Here is a 20,292-nt window from a genome sequence, read left to right on the forward strand (position 1 = left end):
CACATTGGGCATCCCAGAATCTGAGAAATGCTCCCCAAGTATCTGTGAGTCAGCAAGCATGTCCACCTAGAATGAAGGTGTGTTTCCTGAAGGCAGATTATGTTTGGGCAGAACTTCCAAAGGTTTTCAGAAACTCCAAATCTCTTTATGGGATTACCTAGTCCCCACACATTCCATGACATAAAAATCCCATCCCCCTTATTCCCCTCCCCTATTACCATCAGACTTTTGTTTCAATAAGTAACTTGTCATTCCATTTATACAAAGTTCCCTCTTTTGTCCACAAAAACAAACCGATTTCCTTTCTGGGTCTTCAAGAGTTATTTTTGTACTATTGTGTTGTGGTGCCTTAAAGATTCATATTGTCCCCATTTTTCTGAGCTGCAATATATTCTTTGTTGCCATTTTGCTCTAATCGTTGGGCCCCTAGGAGGCACATTAAGTTACCATTCTTTAGTGAGGGAGTAAATCTCCCCTGGTATTTTGTCCTTATTTTAAAGAAGGTTAACCTCCTCTGTTCCCCTGCTCAGATCTCTCTCTCTTGGTTGCTCATTATCTCTATAACTTCTTCTTGAATAATTATGGCTTTATCAAGGCCTCGTAGATGAATAAGAGTGTATCTCAAGGATGATATTCTGTCAATTATTTTATCTTGTGACTGATTAGGTGAAGCTAAGAAAGAGTTTAGAAATCTTATATGCTCCACAGAAAGAGTCTCTAGAATCATTTTCTACATAGGGTAGGGGCTACTTTCTGCAATAGTGATTTACATTTTTGTGCTAATCACAAATTCAGGGTTCCTCCAAGCCAATAAGATCAACAATTTCATTATCATTTTGCTTAGGTCTCCTATTCCTCATGGAACAGAGGTGTACAAATGGGGTTTCCAAAGAATCTGATCGTTCCCTGATTCCAGAATTTGTGTCTTTTTACCATATACTCCTTTTGCCACCCGCCATTTCTGAAATGTCACCACAGAGTGCATGATGGCAGTCATAAAAACAGGTTCTCTATGCCTATTACGTCATCAACATTAAGAATCCCTGGGATTAGTTCATCCATTTAATGCAGAAAGTGAATTAAGCATCAAGCGAAATTCAAAGAACAAAGAAGAGCTTTCTTTTCACCCAACCATCCCCGTTGCCACCTTGACCGGAAGTCAGATCACTCTCACTAATAACAAACACAACCAGTGAGCGTGCAAACAAAAATGCCTATCATATTCGTCAGATTAGTTTCCATTCTGGACATGGGATAAAAAAGTGAACACTGGGATTTTATGCTCCAGTTTACACAGAAATTATCCAATCTCCTTACTATTGGCCATGCTGGCCTGGGGCTACTGGGGGTTTCAAGTCCAACATCATCTGGAGTGCAACGGACTAGCCACCCCTGACCTGCAGGAACTCTCTAAAATAAATTACAGAAATGGGGCATGCATAGTCTCTTGCTGCTTTCTGTTCCGTCAGTTCACTGCATGACCAGTATGCACTTGCGCTCCTGTGCATTGGTGCACCACATCCAAGAACCTTGGATACAACCAGGTATATAGGCATGCTATTCAAGATGGCTTTCTTAAAAGCAGTACTTTAAAAACTGTGTTCTTGGAAGGGGTGGGAAAATAGCTATGTAGGAACAAAGAATGCTAGCACAATTGGTGCATAGAGGGTGTTTTCAACAATATTGGGGTAAACAATGCAGGGTTCTCTAATGCAGAGATGGAGAATGTGTGGCCCTCCTGATGTTGCTGGACTCCAATTCCCATCAGCCACAGCCAGCACAGCCAGCCAAAGTGATGACAGGTGTAAATCCAGCAACACCTGGAGAGCAACAAGCTTCCCCACTCCCTGTGCCCTTATGTAACAGCGTTCCACTCCAGAAACAAGAATAAAGGTAAAGGGACCCCTGACCATTAGGTCCAGTCATGGACGACTCTGGGGTTGCGGCGCTCATCTCGCTTTACTGGCCGAGGGAGCAGGCGTACAGCTGTCAGGTCATGTGGCCAGCATGACTAAGCCGCTTCTGGCAAACCAGAGCGCCGTTTACCTTCCTGCCGGAGGAGTACCTGTTTATCTACTTGCCCTTCGTGCTTTCAAACTGCTAGGTTGGCAGGAGCAGAGACTGAGCAACAGGAGCTCACCCCATTGTGGGGATTCAAACCGCTGACCTTCTGATCAGCAAGCTTGAGGCTCTGTGGTTCAAAACTCCAAAATCTGGGGGAGAACATGGATGAGAATTCTGGAAGCATTCCTACTGAGGAATCAAAGTTTCTAAAATTAAAAGGTATGATTTGAATTAAGCCAAGAATTAAGCTCCCCCTAGCTAGTGCTGTAAGAAGAGCAGCCTTTGAGATTTCCAGAGAGGCACGACTGCCTTTTGATAGGGTGCAAAGCCACATCCTCCTTTTTCACACTGTTCTCGCTTGGAAGTGACACACAATGGGAAGCAGAGGCTGCAGAGAAGCGCAGAGACCACGTGCAAGTCCACAGCTGCTGCTTAGGCAGGCTCCTGAGTCAGCAGGCTGCACGTGGCTTCAGCACATCACAAACTGCACATGTGGGGGTTTGTGTGTTCACTCCCTCCCTCCCCTGGGCTTGTCATCGCTTTAAGGGAGAAGAGCGCCTACCAAAAGCAGCTGGATTTGGGATGAATTCCTCAATAACGTTCAGTCTGTATTTTGTTAAATTTCCTCCACTACACCAGACAATATAGGTGCACGCCATATTTATCTGGGAGTATGCAGCACTGTAATGCAGACTCTCCTAACCTGGTGCCATCCAGATGTTTTGGACTACAACTCCCATGGCCCCTGAGCACTAGGGCTGATGGGAGTTGTAGTCCCAAACTTGGGGAAGGCTGCAATAGATCTATGACCCAAAACTAGAGGATCCGGCAATGGGTGGGTAGGAAAGGAAAGAGCAGTGGGTTTGAATGGGTAAAACATAGTTCAAATCTTTGTTCAGGAACTCAGCTGACTAGTAAAATTCACTAATACACTGAAATGAAGTCATTCAATGAGATTAATTTATTAAGGATTTTTTGTATCACCTCGAGGCAGTGTTCATGGTTCATTACACACACACACACACACACACACACACACACATTATCCTCAAAACAACTCAGCAATGTAGGTTAGGCTGAAAAAGAGAGAGGGAGAGAAAGCACAACTGGCTCACCCAGTCGTGCTGAGAAGGAATTACAATTCAAGTCTCCATAGTCATATCCTGAAACTTAAAATCAATACAGTACAATGGCACAACAAGGGAAAATTGAGATGCAGGCTGTAAACCTGGGGTGGGGAACCTGTGGACCTGTTGAACTCACTGAACTAAAACCCCAGCAGTGGCTGGGGCTGGTGGGAATTGGAGACCCACAACATCTGAAAGCAGCATATGTTGAAGAAACAAATAAAAGAAAGATGGACAGTGGATAGCACAGCATTGACAAACCATTGCACAACGCAATTTTTTTTTCTGAATTCCAAGGGGAGGCACCCATCATTCAACATCCTCACAGTCATCACTTTTTAATATGCAAAAGGGTCCAGAACCACCCACCTTCAGAGAAACAGCTCCCCAATGTTTCTGATAGCATGCCTGATTGGGAGGAGGGAAGCAACTTAAACAGAGACACAATCTCCAGCTTTCCTCTAAAAAGTGGGAAATACTGCTACTCTGTACTGGGAGGGACTGAATGATGCAAACACACCCATTGCAGAGATATGGAGGAATTGAGCCTAACTTGGGGTTAGCTAATTAGAAAGGAATGGAACCAAAGCAGATAATCATGAAGAGATGAAGTGTGGTAATTATGCTGCATCTGCAGTAGGAATGATGATAATCCAAACATGTCTGATGCACAGACTTCAGTGGAAGCTAATCAAAGGAGGCAGGCCCAGAGCAGTAACTCATACAGAGATGCAGCAAACAACATTCTCTAGAGTCTAAGGGCTCGTCCTCACTTTCACTTGTGCCGTGTCTAGAAAACATGAGTTTGAGTGGTTTTCCATTTGACCCACACTTTCTAGCCGTAGATCTGAGTAGTTTTCTCATTGCCCTGCTCCTTTCCCAAGGGAAAATCTGCTCTTTGGTGTTAGATCAGAAAAAATGACAATCCAGGGAAAACCCAAATTGCTGTTTGCTCCAAATGAACACTAAAGAGTGGATTTTCCCCGCGGGAAAACAGCAGAACAAGAGAAACTGTACAGAAGCCCTAAGAGTGGTTAATTTTGCTGCATCTCTGCATCAGGAGTTAATGAATGGCCCAATCACAACCAATTGATGGACACAAAATTACTTGCTTCCAGCAGAAATCAACTGAAGAGGAAAACAAGAGTAGTGATTCATACAGAGAAACAGTGGGACTTCCTCTATGGATGGGAGCTTTGGGCTCACAACAGTCTTTAATGAATTCATTTCTGAGTTTGGGAATCAATGGGATGGGGCATTACACTTGGACCAGGGAAGACCTAAGTTCAAGTCCCCTTTCAGCTATGAAGTCCACTCACATACTTTCCAACTAGCCTACCTTATACAGCTGTTCTGAGGATGGAAATGGGGAGGGAGATGGAGAGTAAGACCCATGTTTTCAAGCATCATGTTCCATTTTGAAACCTTACTTTCATGGAAATCAAGTGTCAGAACGTCAACCTCAGGGGCATGACTGGAAGAGATTTAGCATTTGTACCTCAACCAGGACTTAGCTCCAAAGATGATCAAAGGGGCATAAGAGGAGTCTGACTGGATTAAGACCAGACTTCACCAACTTGCCCTCCAATGTTTCAGACTATGGTTCACACAGCTGGGGCTGAAGGGAGTTATAGTCCAAAACATCTGGAGGGCACTGTGTTGGTGAAGCCTGGATGAGACAGAAGGCCCATCCCATTCAACATTCCCATCCTCATGGTGATGAACTCAGGTGCCCCTGAGAAGCCTAGAAATGCAATGTAAAGATGATAGCCCTCAGCTGCTGTGGCTCCCAGCAGCTGGTATTCAGTGCCTTGCTGCCTCTGAAACCAGAGATGGTATATATCACTATAACAGCTTGTAACTTCACTGTGAATTTGTCAAATCACCCTCTAAAGCTAGCAGCCACGCCATGTCTGTTGGCAGTGAATAACTGAATGTTGTGTAAAGAACTGTCTATCAATTTATTTAGATGACCCAAAGAAGAAGGGAAAATGTGCCCTAATGCACTTTCTCTCCACTGTGCACAATTTCACAGCATTCTATCATGTTCCCTCGCCGCCATCCCTCATGCACACACCCCCCCCCCGTTGCAACCTCGCCTTTCAGAGCAAAGAACTTTGCTTCAAAACAGTCCATGCGAAACATTACTTACCACCAGCGCTCAACAGCAACTTCCGCTGCCGGCCAAGCTGATCCAGCCCCATTGGGGTACTTTGGGAGAGTGGCACAGACTGGCATCTGTCCAAGAGGAGTTTGAAAGGTGGAGATTCTGGTGATGGATGAGTTGGGTGGGACAGTGGCTGGGAAGGGGAGGAAAGCAAAACAAACGGGAGTTGAATTATTTCCCCCAAAATTGCAGGAGTATTAAGAAGGCATCAAAATGCAGGTATAAGAACATAAGGAGAACCCTTCTGGATCAGGCCAAAGGGCTGTCTGGTCCAGCATCCTGTTGTCATAGTGGACAACCAGATGACTCTTTTGGGAAGCCCACAAGCAGGATCTGAGTGCAACAGTGCACTCCCCAGTTGCAATTCCCAGCAACTGGTACATGAAGGGATACAGCCTCTGATAGTACAGCATACAGAACATGGCAGATGTAGCACAGCCATTGCATCTAGCAGCCATTGAAATCCTTACCCTCCATTAATTTGTCCAATCCATTTTTAAAGCCATTCAAGTTGCTGGCCATCAGGATCTCTCGTGGGAGTGATTTCTACGCACTGTGAGCTTTTTACCACATTACAGAAGGCTGTCAGGGAACTGCCCAGAGAACACTCACAGGAGAACTAAAGCCAACCTGATGTGCATTGGGATGTACATCTTTGCCGCATCCTCACATGACATCTTGTGTGTACACTTTGAAATGCAGTATGTTCCTCTGCTCTGTCAGAACCTAGCCACATTCAAAAATAAGGTGCTCTCCTCTCACATACACATTTATGTTACATTGCGTTATATTTGCAGGGCCAGTTCAAGACATTTTATTGCCTGAGGCAAAGAAGTCACTAGGACCCAACCTCTGCAAGTCAAGATCCACAGTCCCCAAGTCAAGAGAAGTTACTCTGGTACCTGAGACAGGAAAATCGCACAAGCACCCCAACAGTAAAAATATACTTTTCCCTGACAGTAAAAAAAACAAAATAATAAACTAAATAACTACCCATTTGTCTAATAATAAGGCCAGATAAACAGTATCAAAAAGAGGAGATCACACAGGTCACAAAAACAACCTTGATACAAATAGGGATGGGTGGATATGTAGATTTTGGTCTGTCTCAGTTCCTTATTCTTCCAACAAACCTACTTCCTCCAATGATCAAACTTTCTACAATAAGGAAAGTGACAGGAAAATGCATTGGGAAATGTGAGATAACAGTTTCTTTGGCACAACATCATATAAAATCTCCAAAAAGAACTCAGGATAAGCACTTATAAAATAGCCAACATCATCTAATATCTCTGCAAAGAAATAAAAATGCTCAATAAGCATGGGCAGCCTGATTTCTGCTTTGTGCTTCTATTTATTTCATCACCACCTCTCTGTGTCTATCAGGCTGCATCCAGACCCATGAGGCATGGTCAGACGCTGTCGTCTCTAAGCTTTATGCCCTTTAAGGCTCCACTCCTCATTGCAGCAGGCATAAGCTCTTACCTTCTTGGCTCCCTCCTCCCCAAGTTCCTTAGAAACACTTGAAGCCTTTTAAAAACCTCTTAGATCCAGCAGCCTTCCAAACCTCTCAAAGTAAGAATGCAGAAAGCAAGACTTCATTTCCATTATAAAAGCAGCACTGAACCAGCATTCAGGGTTCTGCACAGTCTTCCTCTCTTTCCAGCAGACTCTTCTTTCTCAAGCTTGCCCATCATCCCTACCACAGAAAGCAGCAGGCCTCATAGGGGCAATAGCTGCAAAAGATGATTGATGGCATAAGTGCATTACCTACTCTGGTGAGGGACAAGTTATTTAAAACAAATTTTTTATTGATTGAGAAACAAGAGACTCCACTGAATGAATGATCCCTCCCTTTGGTCAATCTGGGGAAAGTGAATATATATTACACTTGTAAACCACGTGCCCTCCTAGAAGCTCAATACAGTATACAAGGGGAATTGCCCCTCTTTTACCCACAAAACAATTCTGAAGGTAGCCTAGGGTGGCCTGAAGGTTACTCAATGAGAGATGCAGTTGGGTGGGACTTTAAGCCAAGTCCAACATGGTATCACTACATCTGAACATCATGTGACCCACCCAACCAAGAACAGGTCACCAGCCCACCATGAACTCAGTAATCTTCCTTCCCTCCTCTTGCCCTGGACTACATGAACAGCAGGGGAGAAGGGTCACCCAATGTCTGAAAAACCATAGGAGATTGCTACCATGTTGGTGGGCTACAGAATTACGGATGCCATTATGCAATTCTCTGTAACAAGCTTGGAAGACCTATAATAATTGTTTTAGAAAGACCAAACCTCCAAAATCAAACAGAACAAAAGGAAAGCCAGCCTTTGTTGAAATTCAGAAGTGGTTTATTAACCACAAATCATTCATACCCTTAGAATAGCTTCCCTACCTATTTTTATTCACCAGTTCTTGTCAGTTTTCCAATACAGTAGGCTGACGTGAGGTTTAATGACTGAAAATTCTGTTATGGCCAACTGTTGCTGCCAATATACTATTACATTAAAGAAGACACAAATACAGCGGAGTAGATTGATGCAGTGCTAACTAATCAATCCTAAAGCCTGTGTCTGAGCCTGCTCCGCTGTCAATCAATGCCACTCTTCAGGCGCGGTAAATAATGTGGGAGTCAGGAACTTTGCGGAAATTTCAGTGAACAGAAGCAAATGGGAAAGTGCCTTATTTGTATGCACTGGGAGTTGAGCAGAGAAGATGTGATTGGAAGCCAAAGCAACAGCCACGACAGGATCCACATTCAAGGTCATTGCACCAAACATGCTACTGTTCCTGGGATTTCAAACTTGGAGAAAATGCCTTGCTAAGAAGCAAAACCAGCTGGAATCTGTCGGTGCTGAATGTTTAGCATGATCCTTTAATTTCTTATCACAGTGATTGCAATCAGATTACACAGCAATCCTTATCATCAAACAGGGTCTGTGAGCAAGAAATGATGTATAAGATTGAATGCTCAGTGGTGTCTGTAAAAATAAAATGAGAAGTGTTTCTTCAAGGTGGAGCTGAACCTTAAACATGAAACTAGAGATCAGGAAATACGTTGATTTCAGGTTCCCTGGGTTTCTCATTTTTCCAGTTTTAAGTCTAGTTCTTCACAGTCCCACATCAGTCTGTGATTCTTTTATTTTTAATGTCCTTGTGAAAAGAAACCAGGATTAGTGTGACTTTCTCCTAATACATACATTTATGATTTTGCTGAACACAAACATATCTGCAGAGCAATTTTGCCTAATATGCTATAGTTCTGTATAATATTTCCATTTTTCTGCACACTTCACAAAGCTTTCCAAACTTTTCATGATGGTGACACACTTTTTAGACATGCATCATTTTGCAACACAGTAATTCAGTTTTGCTAGAAAACTGGAGGTTAAACTAACCCCTTTCCTCCCCCGGGAGGAGTTTGGGGGAGCAACAGTAATCTGTTGCAGCATACAGTTTGGAAAGCTCTGCCCTAGTACCTCAAATGAGCAGTGAGCTTTACATGCCCTGAAATTCTTCTCCAGCACAGATCAGATCTGAACCAGACTCTATCTCGTATTTTATTTAAATATATTAAAAACAATCTCACCCAACTGATTGGGAAAATTATACTTCCAAGATCCCTAAAAACAAAAATCCTCATTTGACCATCAGCCTGTAGAGGGCACTAAAAGATTACGGTACAATGAAAAAAGTTGTCTGTATTTTTAACTTTACTTAACTATGAGAGATATAGATGCATTAGATTGAAGGCTCAGTGAGAGTAAAAATAATTCTCTACATGTACCTGATTTTATGTGAGAGCCTTTCCCCAGCATTCTTTGCATCAAGCTGTTGGAATCCATTTCCTCCTGGGCAAACCTGCCATTGGGAAGCTTAACGTTGCCATACAATCATAGAATCTAGAGTTGGAAGGAGTCCCAAGGATCATCTAGTCCAACCCGCTACAATCACAGCTAAAGAATCCCTGACAGATGGCCATCTGACTTCTCTTTAGAAAACTCCAGGGAAGGAGAGCCGACCATCTTCTTTACAAAGCAATAGCAGAATATTGAAAATCTTTAAAATGTTGACTATTTAAGCATTGCTTGAGGCTCAATAGAAAGGATAGAGAGGGTCAGTGTCAAAAAACAACTGAGTGTCATGAGCCCCATAGTGTTGTTGGGCTTGAACTTGCAAGTTCTGACATAGGAAGAGGGAGAAACAGAGGAGGGTTGCTGAATGGTGGGAACCTGGGCTGGAGAAGGGAGAGCTCCTCTTTCCATCCCAACGTCATTCATTTTGGAAGGGGGTGTAGAATATGGTTACCAGACATCCTCGTTTCTCGGGGACAGTCCCCAGATTTACAAATCTGTCCCCAGACAAAATCCGTCCCAGGAATGTCCCCAGGTTTCATTTAATGTCCCCAGATTTATATTTTAAGTGTTGTAGATTTATTAGTAAGGAATGAATGTTGCGTGATTGGTTCAACGGCAGAAGACACATCATATGGGGACTTACAGTGAGGCAAAATGGCAGGCACTGCGGGAGCAAGCAGCTCCTGAAGCCAGCCAGAGCCAAATGCACTACCGGGCAGGCTCCAGGTTGCTGAGGCTGCCACTGCCACTGTCGAGGGGAAACCAGGGACACCTGGCGTGTCAACCAGGGAAACCGCTGACACACCCTGGAGCCAACACAGGGAGAAGGAGGAGAAGAGGAGAAGAAGGAAGAGAGAAAGAGGAAGGAGAAAAAAAGAGAGGAGCCCCTACCTTGCTGCATGGCTGCTGCTAAGGAGGGGAGGTAGGAGAGCACCGGGAGGGCAAGGACACGTGGCTAACCCCAGGTCCAACCCGAGCCTACTCCACGGTGGCTAGCACTCCAAAAGAGCAGGCCGGGGTCCAGAGGAAGGCCACGCGACAGAGGAGACCACAGAAGAGAAGATATTACTTCTTCATTTTAAAAAAAATAATACTTTTTTTACTCTTTTCAAAAAAAAAAGTGTCCCCAGATTCTTTGAAAAAAATCTGGTAACCTTAGTGTAGAGCTCTCTCCCCTCAGGGGAAGCAGAGGAGGGGTTTGATAAGCCGAGGGGGGAACCTGAGTAGGAGGGCTCAGCCTTGCCACCTAGAACTAGGTGCTACCTTTGCAGATGGGACCCAGACCCACTCTGAAGGAGTGCATTCAACAGCTTCAACATTCCCATAAGGTGAGAGAGTCTCATGAGTGAGCATCCCAGATCCTGCCTTTAAATGCTGCCAAGAGGTGCAGGAAAACTTGTTGGGATAACTTCATCACTTCCATACAGCTCTGAACTTCTTGCCCTGCTCTTGAACTCCTGCATTGTGACTCCTGAGCACTGCGTCTGCTGCCGAACCTCTACAACTCCTTGCCTGAATAAGTATATCTTCCTTAAGTACAAATAAAAGTTGTCTGTCTGCATGTGTTGGACAAGACACCAAACTGCACAATTTAGTTCCAAACTAGGTGTCATTTTAATTTTCTGAATGTAATTAACCTGCTTTATTTTTAAAGTTTTAATTGCAGCTGTGCATGTATGGAAGAAATCAGGACTGTGCTGCATGGATGATTAACCCTTTCCCCCACTTGCCTGTGGTCTTGATGACATACCCACATCCACACCAGAAAGCATGAATGGGAGATTCCCCCTCAAAGCTAGAATGAAGCTTATGGGCAGATAATTTTCATCTGGACTGGAGAAGGAAGGCAAAGTATTTTTCAAAACTCTCCCACATACCACAAGCCTGATCCTGATGTTTTCCCCTCTCTGAAAGCTGAGATTAAACTTCAAAGTGAAGCCCATTGATTGCACTCACACCAATAAAGTAAGATGTTCTTTGGCTCTTAGAGCACACTGCACTGCAATTGCCTTGCCAAATGAGCACAGGGTTGGGAGGAGATAGCCAGCACCAGGTCATTCTGTGACACCACATTCCTTCTTTGTACTGGCACCCTCCCTCTCACATCAGAGAAGAAGCTGTAGGAATGCAAACTAGACCAGGGTCATTGCTGAAAAGAAAGAGTGGGAGAATCTGTCAATTTCCCTTTCTCCCGGTTTCTCATTTTTCCAATATTAAGTTCAGTTTGCCACATCAGTTTGCAATTTTTTTAAAAAAAGTCCTTGTGAAATTTACGCAGCATTTTAGTGTGAAATTCTCGTGATGTACACATTTTTGTATGCAATGCTGCCTAATACACACATTTTTGCAAAGCATATTTCCCCGAATATTTACATTTGCCTTAACATAATTCACATATGTATGTTGTTTCCACTAAATGTACCCCTTTTAAAGCACACTTTACCCTAAGCATGCATATTTTGGCACTGATTACTTGTCTGGAGAACTGCAAGATTTGGAGAAAATGTGAATTTCAAATGTCAGTTTGTGTATTTTTTCAGAAAGTGCAAATTAGGAAGGTTTACCTTTCAGTGTGAACTGAACCAAATTTCTCACCCATCCCTAAAGTCAAGGCAGTGCAGATGCACCGGCAGAGCCAGTCTGGTGTGTTTGCTCCATAGCAACCTCATCGCTGCCTTACCCCTCCCCATCTACCTCTGGGTTAGAAGCAACAGCAGTGCGACCAACTAGAAGTCTGGTGCATGGAAGCAACCTATTATTCTGTCTGCTGCTGATTATTAGTAATTATTTTTTAAATGTGCAACTGCAGTAATTATAAAATTACTGTGCAATTTTTATTATTTGTTTCTTTGCTTATTTATTATATTTCTATTCCACCTTTTTTTCTTCCACAGAGCTCAGTGTGGACACAGCTTTTCCTCTCCCCATTTTATCCTCACAGCATCCCTGTGAGGTAGGCTAGGCTAAGAGACAGTGACTGACCCAAGCTCACCCAGTGAGCTTCACAGCTGAGTGGGGGCTAGAACACTTGTCTCCCAGGTTGTAGTCCAGCACTCTAACCACTACACCACATTGGGTCCTCAAATCTGGGTCAAATCTACACAAATCTGGGTCATCTCTTGTCTTTTTTAAGGGATGTGTTTCCTCTTTTTTAAGCAAGCCTTCCTAAAACAATTCTTCTACGATTTGTCAAAGCAGTTTTCCATTATGTCTAAACGGGGAAAGTGTGGTTTAAATTCTGTCTACAATCATGAAACAGCAACTTGCAATCCTTACTTGTAGTCAGAGCTGAAACTAGGATTTCCTGATTCAGATACTAATAGGAAACCATGGTATAACAAACACGAACAATATTGCATCAATGTGCACAAAAGAAGGGAGGATTCATTTTTAGTCTGATAAACCATGGTTTATCAGACTGGGATTACTACATATGAACAGGGCTGGACAGTAAAAATGCAAAACCAAAAACGCAAAGCAAAAGCCCACATAAGCAGCAACTAGTTCAGATTTTCTCTAACTCTGCTAGCATTATGCAGTAGCTGGATGTTCATTACTGAGTTAGCCTACAGACAAAGAGCCAATGGTTTCAGTAATTGGGTAACAAGACCTAATTTAAATGTGGAAAAAGCAAAGTATCAATATATCTTTTTAAAAGTTTAACAGCATGTTACTTACTACATTTTTTCTACCATTTTTAATGTGTTGTAAGCTGCCCAGAGTGGCTGGGGAAACCAAGCCAGATGGAGTGGGTATTATTACTACTACTACCACTACTACTACATAAGTGACTTACAATTGTAAAAGAAAGAAAGAAATGCAAATACAAAAGTTTAAACATTATTTACTAAAGGAGCTCATCCTGCAATATTATTACAAAAAGGAGAAGTCCTACTTCACCATATAAAACAGTTGAACACAACTTCAAGCCAGGCATCATTATACCATATGGTTACTATTAAAAATCAAATGCCTGGATAAAGTGGAACATCCTCACCTAGCACCTAAAAGTTGAAAATAATGGTTCCAGCCTCACCTCCCTGAGGACAGCGTTCCATAATTGGGGAGCCACCACTGAAAAGACTCCTTCTTGTTGCCACACTGCACACCACCCCTTCAAGGGAACTGTGCACGAGAATAGGCCTCAGATGGCAACTGCAAGATCCAAGTAAGTTCATGTGCGAAGATGAAGTCCTTAACATACTGGGGTCCTGAGCCATATATATTTTCTTTCACCAGGTGAAAAGCAGCAGAGGGGGATTTTAAGGAAACAATTAGCATGTAAATTAAGGATTTAGTAGCCCCTTCTCCTCCTCCATCATTCTTCCACTAACAATTTCACCTTTCCAATCCAAGTCATTGAACATGCAGTTTCCTACTCCACACCCAGCAACAAAAGGAAGGCCACTTTAATAAGCTACTGTGCTGAGCACCTAGTAAGTCACAATTCCAGGCTAATGTAAATACAGGTAAGAATGGGTGAGATATCCATTCATTTGACATTTTAATATGAAGCTATTTAATTTGCACTTGCTAAACCAAAACAGGGGTAGCCAACATGGAACCATCCAAATATTTTTAGACTCCAGTTCCCATCAGCCCCAGCTGGCAGGGCCACTGGTCAGGGATTATGGGAGTTGTAATACATAACAGCTGGAGGGAACCAAGTTGGCTGCCTCTGCAAAGTGTCATCTGAAATGCTGCTATCCTTTGAATTTCAGACTTCTTTGAATTTTGCAATATAGTTATCCAAGCAAAAATATTGTACAACCCACCCACCCCCACCAATGTATTAGGGGAAATGCACACACACACAAAATGCTCACATTGATATAAATAATGTCCAAAAATGCTTTCTATTAGGGGACATTGCTTGCAAAAATGCATGTATTAGGTAAAAAGGTACATGAAACTACACAGAAATTCCCTCAGACTTAATTTTTTTAATTGCAAATCAATGTGGAAATGTGGCAGGCTGAATTTAAGGTTTGATTTAGACAAGAAACTGAGAAAGAGAAATTAACAAGGTTTGCCCATCGCTATATACAGTCCTGTGCTTCAAGCCAGTTTCCTGAAGAAGTTTCCCTAGCCATCAAATCTTTGTGGGAAGAACAGCAGCCAAAAGGCCGATTAGTATAAACATTCCAAGAGGCTTTTTCTCTGCAGCATTTTTAAGTCTGGTGCCTGATGCCACCCCTTCTCCCAAACATGGAAGCCAGTTGACAGCTATTCTGCCCTCTTCCCTAATTAGAACGCCACTGAACTATATCTGTTTTTCTAATTCTCTAGACATCACTTTATCTGAGAATGCAAAAATGGATTGTTAAAGGCCAGGGAGGGATATTTTTGTATCCCTTTTGCTCTTGATGTTCCTCTGGCCAAAAATAGCAAGAGGCTCCTGAATGCTTGAGGCCGGAAGGCCCAGGAGTCAACAGGTTGCTCTTATCAGCTTGATCCCCGTGCTTGTTGGGCTTTTTCGGGGGAGGAGGTTCCTGTTGTATTGTGTCAGCCCATTCGCTGGTCTGGGAGCGCTTTCCCCCCCTGTAAACTCTGGCAAGCCAACCAGATGAGAGAGAAAAGCACAAACCATGCACGTATTATGCACACATTCACAGGCCTGCCCTGTGGAAATCATGGAAATGCAGTGATAGAGTTGAACGGTAAGATTACAGGGATTCAGCCACGCTAACTCCCTGCTAGTTGTCAAATTTAGGGGATTAACCCGCAACAGAGAGCAACTGCCAATTACATGTGACAACTTTTGTTGGGAAACCTTTGAGTGCTTTCACATCACCCAGACAAAAATGGCAACTCAGGTCAATGCGCTAGCTTCCCTGCGGGTGGGTGCCTTACCAGAAGGGTGAAGGGTGAGGCAGCAAGGAGGTCAGCACAGTGCAACCTGGCATTTATGCCTGTGCATCTGTCCTGTGCTGTGCCCAATTTCATTTAAGTGGCAAGGAAAGCGGAGGGAAAGGGGGTGGATTTAAAAGGGGGTGTGTGCTCCTCAGACCCTGCTGGCAGGTATCCTCCACAGATGACCCCAAATTGCCAAGAAAATGTCAGTACTCTCTACTTGAAATGTTCTGTACATTTCAATTGGAACAAACGAAAGGGTGTTTGCACAAAATAGAGGCCTAGCACGTTGTCAGGAACAGACAGGCATAACTGAAAAGATATGTCCTCTATCAAGAGAGAAAATCCACAGAAAGAACTACAGATAAATAAGCTCTGTCATACCAATAATAAACTTAGTTGGTCTCTAAGGTGCTATTGGAAGGAATTTTTTTTTATTTTCTTTCGACTACAGCAGACCAACACGGCTACCTACCTGTAACTAGATTGAGAATAGATAGACAGAAAGATAATGCAATTAAAAAAAATACCAAATACACATCAAGGTGCAAAATTCCTGCAGCACACTTGCCACTGGTGACCAATAGCTCCTTTGCAACTGTGTTTAGTGTTTGCCTTTTTAAAGTCAGTTTTTTCAGTACTGCCTTTGCCAACCAGGCGCCCTCCAGATGTTTTGGGCTACAACTCTCATCAGTCCCAGCCAGCACTAACATGCTAGATAGACTGATGGGAGTTGTAGTCCAAAACATCTGGAGGGTATCAGGTTGAGGAAAGATTGTTCTAGTGTATTACACTGTTGGGTCTGAGTGTCCCTTGTAATCAATCACTATGCAAATAGGGCAGTTTGGCAAAGTGTTTGGTGTCTGCAACCCATAGAAATTTCCTGACTAGCAGGAAAAGAATATTATAACAAAAAAGGACGAACAAAAAATTATTACGGGTTGCAGAATGCAGCTTTTCTGATCACAGAATTCGAAACATCTGCAATTAGCACATTGTGCACACATAGCTTTGCTTTAAGAATAGAAGGAATAGGGGAAGAGGCAATAAACGAGATTTATTTGACATACTGCGTAATTGGAGCAAGATACTACCTTTGCACTGTTGAATTCAGCGAAGGGGACAATTGTACACACACTCATCTGAACTGGATGACGAACTCCCCTGCATTCAGGGCGTTGCACTTTGCGAGCTTTCCTCACCGGATCCGGATGTAATTGAAAGGTGTCTCCGTTCATTTTGATGGGAAAATTCTCCCGATCTGGCACTTGCTGGCTGTAGCTTTGGCAGCATAAAGAAGCAGATGCAGAAGGGTTGTGAACATCCTCCAAGATGCTGCACAAACCTTGAGTAGCGGACAGAGTAGTGCTAATGTTCTCAGTATCCACAGGATAACTTTCTGAATTATGGGCATCTACTCGAGTCCTTGCTAAATCCTGGCTGTCTGCTTGCACAGTAGCCAAGGGCTGTCCATCCATTGGAACACTCTCCTGGATCTGGCTATGTGCTAATATAGTCCCAGCATCTGTGATATCTGCTGGTGTCATCAGCTCTAGGTCTGGGTTAATTCGTGAAATTCTGACCAGGTGCTCTGCATCTGCTGCAGTCCTATGGAGAGCTCTAGCATCTACTACAGGACAAGCCAGATCTGGAGCATCAACAACACTACTTGGTACAGCGTTGACACCCTCTGATACAATGCTTAGGCCCAGTGTACCCTCATCAGTTTTACAAAAAACCTCCAAATCCAGCTCAGTGTTGCAAAACCCTTCATAATTCAGAGAGGCATTTTTGATATCCCTAACATCCATCTTAGTCAAATCCTGAGTCTTTAAATCACTAATATCCAAGCTCTTGGGGTCCACTGGGGTATCAGCAGAGTGTTCAGTATTGCCTTCTACCCAAGACTCTAATACCCAGGTGTCTACTGGAGCAGCGCTTAAGCCCCAGTTGTCTACTTTATCGAGAAGTGGCTCTTGAACCTGTGGCACATCCATAGAAAGACCATGCACATCAAGAAATGAACAGTCACTGAGAAAGCCTGTTTGGCAAAAAGCTGGCAAACTTATGGCAGGGGGTGAAACTTCATTGAAACTGCTATTCTCACTGAAGACTTCGTGGGAATTCTCGGCATCTGTGCTTTCCTGGGGTGGCCCTTTACCAGCGGAACTTTTTGAACTACGGTTATCCCAGATTCCGGAATCTGGAGACAATCCTGGGGAAGAGAAACTGCTGGCTTTATCATTTATGATGACTAGAGGCTCCTGGTGAGGAGTTGATTCCTGCCTTTGGCGTCTGGAACTGGAGTTTGGCCTTTGTTCTTTCGAAGAGCCCCGCCATTTCCTAGCAAAGCTGTTGAAGAATCGAAGAACCCCACCAAAGTGGCTGCCCTTAACCCTTTGAGACTGGCCAACACTCTCTTCGCATCCCACATCAAAGTCAAAATAAGAAGTGGGATCATCTGTTGCATTTCCCATGTCCTGAAAATTAGGTTCCCTGCTTATGTCGGGCAGCTTTTCACTGTCCTTGCTTGTCAATGAAATCCCTTTGATGTAACTCCAGACCCCAGAACTTCTTCCTTTTTTAGTTTCAGAAGCAGCTGCAGAACATCTCCTTTGAGAGTCCCCTTGTGCAACACCAGATTCCTGAGAATTCTCACATTCTAGAGCCATGCACCTCTGAGCCGATGGCATTTTGTGACAGTCATTATCAGTACTGTCGCTGTTTATTTCAGTGCCAAAATTCTTGTGCCATTTAATTTCACTGGCAGCAATATCTAGCACGCAGCTATTCACCTCAACATCTTCAAAAGAAGAATCCAAATCCTCAATATGACCTGCATAGGAATGGCGGTATGGACGCTGATTGTTACTTAGCTTCTTAATTCGGTGAAGTGCTTTTTGCTCAAGATCTTCCTGAGTTTCCACAGATATAATGACAGCCTTGGTTTTGGACATATTCTTAGCCATACCAGACGATCTTAGCTTCTTGAAAGACCTCACCCTTTCCATTAAGGACATCTTACGATTTTGCTCCAAGATCTCCGTATTATCTCCAAAGAGGATCATGGACTGAGGTCTCTTGGAATTCATGGAGGATGCTTTCTTGAGGTTGACAAAATTCCAAAGCCGACTGCCCTTGCTCTTCTTCTTATGCTTGGCTCCATCCTCCTTTTCATCATCATTGAAATCACAAGAATTAGAATGCTTAAAATCACTGGATCTTTCCTTTTGATTAGTTTGAAAAATCTTGTTTCCATATCCATTTGGAACTGGCCTAGAGCAACCATGTTGGCAGCTGTCGACGATTTCCATACTTCCAGCTGACAAATCCAATGTCCGAATGTCACAGCTCCATCACCACCAGATGCTTACGTTCTGCAGAGCTTAAGGGGGTAAACAGAAAACAATTGAATTAGTTTCTGTGCCTTTTTAAAAAAAAAGAAAGCCAGAGAAAGGAATTTCTGGAAATGGCATCTAACAGCTGGATCATTACAAGGACTAATTTGCAGACCACTCACAGAAATTCCCAAAACACACAGACACAAAAATGTAAAAACTTTCTATAAGTTGAGTAAGTAATGCCTTTGAATACATTTATTAATAAATCACAGACATATTCTATCTAAAACAAACATTTCTGTTTGTTTCCAGTACTGCTGAACATACATGCTGTCAAGGAGTGAATAAGGAACAATATTGACCTCAACTGCTACACCTAAAGCTATAAAACACACATTATCTCCATTGTGAAACTGGAAGTGCATTCCAGGTAACTTGGTCCTGTGGTTTGGCCTTGCGTGGCTGATTTTTTATTTTTTTTAATGAGTAGACAGTATAAAGCCCTCCTGATCTGGATCAGGACTGTGACATTGGGGAGGGGAACTTGAATCCTTATCCCCACCCCTGCCTGGCACCTATTTGCAATGAGGAGAAAGTTTCCAACAGCACCAAAGGGGGCTTTCCTCCAATTAGCTGGTGTATGGGGAGCAATTCCAACTGGGACTGCAGTAGAAACAATGGGAATAAGTTGTTTCCCCTCCCATGGTCCCGAGTTGGCTTAGCTTCCCCTTCATTCCACCCATTTGTGAAAGAAAAAATAAATCATTTAAAGCCAGCCACATAACAAATATCACATCTAGTTTGGCCCCCAGTGTCAACATCAGGGGTGGGTGCATGGTGGAGGATATTGGGGACAGGAAACAAAGAGGAACCGGCACATTTATGGGGCAAGAGCAAACCTAGTCCCAAAAGAAATAAAATAAGAACCACTGGTCACAAGGTTCAGTTCAGACCCCACAAACAGATGTGTAGTGCAGTCAGTTGACAAACTGCTCAAACAGATGTGTAGTGAAGTCTTGGTGGTGCACTGGAAGCACATGTGTGCACTGGAGATAGAGGCCTGGTATTGCAGGAGGAAAGAGGTTGACTAGACACATTCAGAGAAGACCCATTGACATTAATGAATGTGACTAATTTAGGTGCATTAATTTCAATGAGTCCACCCTGCATATGACTTAGCTGGATTCAAGAGAAGGTGCTGGAGCCAGATTTCGGGGAGCTCCATTTTGACGCAGCCTCCTGTCTATGTAGCATCTTACATGCAGCACCCGCATCTAATCACTTAGCAAAAAATAAGAGACTTAAGCCTGCAGACTTAAGATCTAAAATTGTGCCCAGTTTTTAAGGCAGACACAAAATTTGTAGACCATGTATGCCTTGGTTTGATGAAGTCAGAAAATATGAACATGAAAAATGGCCCTTTTACGAAGATAAATGCACTCCTTGCAAAGCTTTGGCAACAGCTAGGCACTCCTTCTCCTGAGGCCTCTTGCAATGTGTATTTGTGTGTACATATCCCTACAGGGAGACGAAAGTGCATAAGAGGCCAATGCTTTGATTTTCCTCCATTTTTGATCCTTGCCAATTTATGAATGGCTGGGCTTTTCATAGAGCTCAAGTGGAGAGAAAAGGAGGGATGAACTGAAAAGGAAGCATCCATTCAAACAGGATGTTTATGTTTCATAACAATAAGAAAGTACATCAGGCTTGTTCTTTCCATCTAAAGAGAACAAGTTGCAACAGGGCCAGATCCTGGCTGGGTGGTACCCACAGGAGTGTGGGAGTGCCAAGTGCCTTCAAGCCAACAGCAAGCTACGGTAGCCTTTGTGGTGCCAAGTCTCCACCCACCACCACCTTGAGGCTCTCAGCATACTCAA

General features: G+C 43.3%; 1 protein-coding gene across 3 annotated transcripts in view; it reads right to left on the reverse strand.

The window, feature by feature from the left end:
• The window catches only part of ARHGEF9 (Cdc42 guanine nucleotide exchange factor 9), a 279,050-nt gene that overhangs the window by 197,495 nt on the left and 61,263 nt on the right, over positions 1 to 20,292 (reverse strand). For all 3 annotated transcript variants that reach the window (XM_081897311.1, XM_081897309.1, XM_081897312.1), the window contains exons 2-3: positions 16,169 to 18,459; positions 5,344 to 5,491 (exon numbers count right to left, since the gene is read on the reverse strand). In XM_081897311.1, the coding sequence (XP_081753437.1) occupies positions 5,344 to 5,491; positions 16,169 to 18,388 (2,368 nt within the window). In that variant the 5' untranslated portion in view covers positions 18,389 to 18,459. The remainder of the gene's footprint in view (positions 1 to 5,343; positions 5,492 to 16,168; positions 18,460 to 20,292) is intronic.

The sequence above is a fragment of the Podarcis melisellensis genome (genome assembly GCF_964234715.1).
Source record: "Podarcis melisellensis genome assembly, chromosome: Z".
NCBI lineage: Eukaryota > Metazoa > Chordata > Lepidosauria > Squamata > Lacertidae > Podarcis > Podarcis melisellensis.